The sequence below is a fragment of the Propithecus coquereli genome, unplaced genomic scaffold (genome assembly GCF_000956105.1).
Source record: "Propithecus coquereli isolate 6110/MARCELLA unplaced genomic scaffold, Pcoq_1.0 Scaffold138, whole genome shotgun sequence".
NCBI lineage: Eukaryota > Metazoa > Chordata > Mammalia > Primates > Indriidae > Propithecus > Propithecus coquereli.
In genome coordinates, this window is record NW_012138080.1 from 3,547,862 (window position 1) to 3,555,201 (window position 7,340).

The 7,340-nt window shown below is 32.1% G+C and overlaps 1 protein-coding gene across 1 annotated transcript in view; it reads left to right on the plus strand.

Annotated features, from left to right (window-relative positions):
* Nucleotides 1-7,340, plus strand: part of KIAA1841 (KIAA1841 ortholog) — a 58,594-nt gene that overhangs the window by 12,959 nt on the left and 38,295 nt on the right. Inside the window, exons 6-8 of the mRNA XM_012639232.1 lie at nucleotides 290-528; nucleotides 3,607-3,665; nucleotides 5,099-5,259. Coding sequence (XP_012494686.1) covers nucleotides 290-528; nucleotides 3,607-3,665; nucleotides 5,099-5,259 — 459 coding nt within the window. The remainder of the gene's footprint in view (nucleotides 1-289; nucleotides 529-3,606; nucleotides 3,666-5,098; nucleotides 5,260-7,340) is intronic.

Sequence of the window (7,340 nt, forward strand, 5' to 3'; positions counted from 1 at the left end):
TAACTTGAAAAATAATTTTTAAACCATGTAAATTATTAGTTCTTTAGGAACAATATTTTTGTTTTATTAAGTCAGTTGCTTACTAAAATTAGTCATGATCTAAGATATGATCAGGTTAGCAAGACACTTACTTGAAAAATTGTGAATGTCAAAACCCTATAAAACTGATTTGTGGTCAAAATCTTCAAAAACATCTTGTTCTCTTACCTCCACTAAATGTCGGTATTCTTAGCTAAAATTCTCTCTAAAACTCTAATAATTTCATTTTTGTGTAACATTTTTTATGAAGGCCAAACATGGTGATCCATGTATGTGATGAAGCAAAAAATTTGAAAGAAGATTTTATTTGCCCACGAGATCTTTTGATATCAGAAATGAAGTACTTTGCTGAATATTTATCTATGGATGCCCAGCGCTGGGAAGAGGTGGACATTTCAGTTCATTGTGACGTTCACATTTTCAACTGGTTGATAAAATATGTTAAAAGGAACACTGAGGAGAATAAAGATTGTGAGATGCCCACTTTAGGTAAAAAATAATCTATTGCTTATTTTGTAGTGAAATTTGTGTGTCACCTGGTAGTTTCTTCAGGCCGAAAGTAAAATGTGGAAAATGGTTCGGATGTTAGTATTTCTGCTCATATTAGTAATACCTTTTAGAAAATTGATACCTGATCTTTTTTAATAAATTATGTAATAGTAAATTTATGACAAATGGACAGGTTCCTAGATGAGCAGTTTTCAACATATGGTATATGGACCACTGGGGTACTGGAGACCCTTTTAGAGGGTCCACAAGGTCGAAACAATTTGCATAATAATACAAAGATGTTATTTTTCTTTCTCACTGGATTGACATTTGCTCAGATAATGCAAAAGCAATGGTGGGTAAAACCGTTAGAGCTTTAGCCCACATGTAGGCAGGGGCACCAAACTGTGCTAGTAGTACCTAGTTACATAGTTAAAAAGGAAAAAAAGAAGAAAAAAATACATTTTCACTTAAGAATGTCCTTGATGAAGCAGTAAAAATTACTAATCTTGTTAAATCTCGACCCTTGAATGAATGAATATCTTTTTAATACTCTGATGAACTGGGAAGTGCACTTGTACTACACACCAACATATGATGGTTTTCTTGAGGAAAAGCAATTGTGTGATTGTTTCAGTCGTGAGGTAAACTGGCTGCTTTTTTAAAAATAGAAAACTGTTTTTACTTGAGAGAATGACTGACACAGAAATTATGGTTATTCAGACTTAGGTATTTGGCAGACATTTTCTTGAAAATGAGCTGATCACTTAAAGGAAACAAAGTATTTGTTATCAGTGATAAAATTCAAGCTTTCAAGTGAGAATTACAGTTTCAGAAAACTTACCTGCTTTCATGTGCTTGACAACATCTCAATACTTAAGGACTTTTCTGATGAGACTGGTGGTCATATTGACGAACGTAATTTTTTAATATATTGTACAATGAAATAAAATGTTTCAACATTTGGAAGATCTACATAACTCAGTGAGCCACAGTGTTTTCCAAACAACCAATGCATTATGTTTTTAAAAATCATGCATGGGTTAAAGATCCATTCAAAGTACAAGATGAATCAGTGGATTTTGATGTTAACAGAGTAGGAAAAGTTCACTGATACAGTTTCAGATTCCATTGCAACTAAACTTTAAGAAACTCCCATTTGGACTGGATGCAGTAGCTCAGCCATATAAACCCAGTGCTTTGGAGGCTGAGACAGAGGATCACTTGAGCCCAGGAATTTAAGGTTAGTGAGCTATGATTGTACCACTGCACTCCAGACTGGGTGAGACCCTGTTTCAAAAAGAAAAAAGAAAAGAAACTACCATTTGTCAAATTTGGTGTAACATCAAAGAATGCTACCCACAAATTGAATAGATAGGAGAATCCAGTTGTCTTCTATTAAGTCAGACATTGAAGAGATTTGCAAAAAATGTCAAACAGTACTACTCTTCCTACTAACTTTTTTTCATTTTGGAAAATATAGTTATTTTTAATAAAAATATGTTAACATGCAGTAAGTCTTTTATTCTTATTTTTAAATGAATCAATAAATATATTTTGAATTTCTCTATTTTAATTTCTAACATGGTAAATACTGATAGATATAACCCACTGATAGATATAAACAAAAACTCTTTAGGATTCTTAGTTTTTAAGATTGTAAAACAGTCCTGAGATTGAAAGTTTAAGAACCAGTATTCTGAATGATAGGATACTATTAGTATTACTAGTAGAATTAATCTAGATTACTAAGTAACCTTTCAATGGGCATAGACTTGTATAGAAAATCACACTTGTGGTTTAATAAAGTCTGTCTGTGTACCAAAACTGCTGTTTACAGCAGTATCAAAATATTTCTGAAGTCTTATTCAGAGTAAATAAATCTACATTGACAGTGTATAACTTTTCTGAAGAAGTTTATAATTTACTGTATTCTAGTGACCAAATTAATAGGAAAGGTTTCTAGTGGTCCTAAATAAAAATTACAAGATTACTAAATCAAAATTTTCAGCCAGCTGGAGTCCAGAGATTCCAGACTACCCAGCTATGAAATGTGTGTGTGAAATAAAAATAAAAATATATAGCGAGAAAAAAAGTATTGTTTGATCCAGTATATTTATGTGTGTAGTAAAGGTAAAAGAAATGGAGCAAAACTAGTCTTTCTGGTATCTTTGCCCTTAAGTCATTGGCTACCAATGTAAACTTTTACAAAAGCAATCTTTATTCTAATCAGGAAACTACGAAAATGCTTAATTTAATCTCTAATAATCCAGCCACTGGTTCTTAACTGGGCTTGGGTATATTACCATTTCCTGAGGAGCTTTTTCACCAGCATCTTCCCCCCTTCACCATTTCCATTTGAGACCCTTTAATCTAGACTTATTATTTAGGGAAAGATTAGGATTACTCATTCTAACCATTGTCTGCTTAGTCCTTTATTTAGAAGAATTGTCTTAGTACGGTAATGGTGCAAAAATCACAATTTTTTTCTTTTTCTTAAATATACCTCGTGGGAGATGACAGGGTTACTAAAACTATAGTGTCAGGTGGCACCCCCTTTTTCTTTCTGTATGCTGAAAGCTCACTCAGTATGCCCTTAGGAAGTAACTTCTACAGTAGTAAATTTTTTGTTGTCTTTCAGAATCTTTTTAAATTAAATATTTGTTCATGACAAGCATTGAATTCCTTTTGAAATAACTTCATTAATAACAAGTGTTCTCATTAATCATTTTCAGAATTTTCTCACTATGACTTTTGTATGTGATGCATTATATTCTCAATTTTGATTATCTTTTTCTCTCATTTAGTTAAAGAGAAGTTTGCATATGTCATATTTTTAGCTGGAGTCTTTTTGCTTGTATGAATCTAACTCCAGGGAAAATTTACTGTGTGCATTTTCTTTTAAAATGGAATTTTCTTGCTTTTGTATATCTAATCCATATGATATAATAAGGCTGTGTTAAATTTTTCTATTAAAGTAACATCCTCTTTTAAGGTGAGAAAGAGACTGTTCAGAGGATATGGACATTAAGGTGCAAATCAGAAAGAAAACTTAATTTTTTTATTTTTTTTTTTTAGAGCCAGGAAATGTCATTTCAATTCTTATTTCATCAGAATTTTTGAAAATGGATTCATTAGTAAGTATTAATAAAAAGAAATTAAAGCTCTCTGTTCACTTATGCTTTTTTTTCCCTTCAAGTGTCTAGAAAATTCTAAGACACCTTACTAAAATAGTTGCTAATTCAAGAGTGTGATTTCCTTAGAATAAACTTCTTGTTTGGAAGTACTTTGTTCTGTTGGGAAGGCGTTAAACCTACTATATATCATTTGTATGTTATGCCTATAAAGCAAGCAATTAATCCTCAAGGAGTAGCTCACTGTTATGTGAGATGAAACTAAACAAAATTAATTTTATCCCAAAGGGGATTTTATCCTACAACCAAATTAAATTAAAATTAATTAGAATATATTAATACTTGTTTTTGTTATTTAAGTAATTTCTTCAAGCATGTTTTGCTTATTTGTCTTTCACTTATGTTCAGTGAGTGAAGAATGAATATCCAACAATTAAACAATATAATTTTGTGTGTGTATCATAGAAGTTCATGTCTATTGCTTAAGAGTAGCTGATGAAACATAAAAGCACAATATATACATACAGATTTCAAGTTCTAACATTAAATATATTTATTTTTCTTTTTTATTTGATAAATTTCTTTATCATTAAAATGATTTTATATGTTTTTGTGGTTGATATTATGTGGTTCATATTTAAATAAATATTTGCTTTATAACGCCTGGTGAAACTGTATTATACAGGCCAGACAATTCCTTTGCTATGTTAACAGATGTGAAATTTGTTCATTTAATTGTTTGAGGTCTTACTAGTTCCCTGTATTCTTTCTGATCCTTAGCCCCTCCCCATTTAGCCAGCTGGTATTAATTGCTTCCGGAAAAGGTTACAGAAAAAAAAGCAGAGACTAAAAGAGTCTTTGAGTTTTGAAATTTTTACAACTTTGAATTTTGAAATCTAAGCCCTAAAGGATAATTTTTTTGCCCTAAGCAAAATATTTTGAGGAATACGTGATTAGCCTCTTTTTACTTTTAAAGTAGATAAATACACCTCAGCTTGGAGAGAGAGGAAGAAAAAGAGCAAACACAACACAACTGAGAAAACCCTGATTTAACTGAAATTTTGTTTCTGCCACCCAGAGAAAAAGAGGCTTAAAATTATAACTAAGTTTAATTATAGGAAGTTACATATCCTGTACACTTGACTTTATAGACCAAGATTTATACCTGCCACTACCATAAAAGATGCATTATTGTTTGAAACATTCTAAAGAAAGCTGAAAATAATTTTTTTAATTATGTATATATGTCATTACATATTTGATCTGCAGGACCACTTTGTAATAGTGTAGATTCACTCAAATAGGCAAAACCCAGCTAGTGCCTAGCAAAACATGGATTAGGTTTTTAATGTATTTTATCTTTGAATGCTATTGCTGTGACATTATCCTTCACATTGCTGTTTTCAACATTCATTTTCTGTTCTGTGTTTTTTTAGGTTGAACAGTGTATTCAGTATTGCCACAAAAATATGAATGCCATAGTAGCTACCCCATGCAACATGAACTGTATTAATGCAAATCTTCTTACACGTATAGCTGATCTGTTCACACACAATGAAGTTGACGATTTAAAGGACAAAAAAGATAAATTTAGAAGGTAATTTTTAAAATTTAATTTTAAACTTAATGTTCCTATTAAAAGAAATATATTTCTATTTCATGTTAGTGAAATATTTTATTTTTAGAATATACTTAGAAATATATTTCTATTTTATTTTAAGTGAAGTAAAATTTATGCAGAGCTAATGGCTCAAGATAAAAATTATTAATAGTAATTATTTTGTATAATGAACATATGAGCATATAGTGCTAGTGAATTATGTTAAAGATTATTAAGACACTACTCAGGAAACTGAGGCAAGAGGAGTACTTGAGACCAGGACTTGGAGGCTATAGTGTGTGATGATAGGGCCTGTGAATAGGTACTGTACTCTTGTCTGGGCAACATAGTGAGAACCCCATCTCTTAAAAAAAAAAAAATTGGCCTTGGTATAAAGGGGAAGAGTAGTATGAGAGGAGGTCAGCAGTAGTTATATCATTTAAGGGCTATTTAGGTAACAGCAAGGAGGATATACTTTATTCTAGGTGTGAATGGAAGCACAGGAGTGACATGACCTGATTTTTTGTCAAGAGCTCATTCTGGTTGCTATGTGGAGAATAGACTTTAGGGATATAAGAAGCAAGGAGACCTCTAGGAGGCCAATGCAGTAGTCTGTTGAGAAATGAAAGGGTTTGAGCTAGGGTAGAAGCAGTGGAGCTGGCAAGAAATAGATGGATTCAGGATGTGTTATTAGAAAGATTTGATAGATTTGTGAGTAGAATGATGTAGGAAGAGAGAGAGGATTCCAGGATAATAATTATGTTTTCAGCTTGAGCAACTAAGTGTATGGTAGTACCATTAATGGAGAAGGGAAAGATTGGGAGGGGAAGAATTGGGGTGAGGGAAATCAAGAGATGGATTTGGGTCTTGTTGAGATTATTTAATATATTTCTTAGATATCCAGTGATGTTTGTGATGGCAGGTAGATAGTTGGATTATTAGTTTGATATTTAGGTCAGAGATCAGGGCTTAAAATAGAAAATTAAGAGTGGATGAGGTTTGAAACTATGGAACTGGATGAGATTTCCTAGCAAGAGACCCTAATTAGTGTTTTTTTGTGTCCCATTCAAGAAATCTTTGCCTCCTAAAAGTGCAGACATTCTCCAATGTTTTTTCTGTTATTCGTCTTGAATTAATTTTTTTGTGTGTGGTATGAGGTAGGGATTAAGGTTCATTTGTTTTTTCAAATGATACGTAGTCGACACAGCACCATATATTGAAAAGACCATCCTTTCCCCACTGAATTGCAATGACAGCTTTACTATAAATCAAGATACTATATGTGAGGTCTGTTTCTGAGTGGTCTGTTTCGTTTTGTTGATTTGTCTATCCTTGTGTCAGTAGCACATTGTTGTAATTACAATAGCCTTATAATAATTTTTGGTATCTAGTAATCTAAATTCTCAAGTTTTGCCTCTCTTCAAGATTGCTTTCTTGGCTATTTTAGGTCCTTTGCATTTCCATATAAACTTTATAATCAACTTGTCCATTTTCTTTTTCTCAGACACACAAACCTGCTGGAATTTGAGGTTAATATGAAACCTATAGATCAATTTAAGAATATTGAGCATCTTAGTAATATTGAGTCTGTCAGTCCATGAATATGGTATAACCCTCCCTTTATTTGAGCCTTCCTTAATTTATTTCAGCAATGTCTTATAGTTTTCGTGTAGAGATATTTTTCCTTTTTAAGTTTATTCCTAGGTATTTAAACTTCGGTGCTATTGTAAATACTATTATTTATTTTATTTTCTAATTGTTAGCAAGATAGTACTGATTAAGGCTGCCCAGTATGTAGAGGTTCAGCAGAAGAGAAGTAGCCATTGAGGAGCCTGAGAATGAGGAGCCAGTGAAGTAGAAGGGAAGGCAAAAGGAAAGAAGGTTTCAAAAGGAGGAAATAATTTAAGTGACCAAATATGTGGAATGCTGCCATCATGTAGAGTACAATGGAGACAGAAATGTTACCAACTGGATTTAGAAAACTTTTTTCCAGATGTTTTACTCTGAATGATTACTTAAAAAGTTAGCAGTAGCTATCAGGGATAGGTAGGCTCTAGAGAGGATTTTTTTTTTTTTTT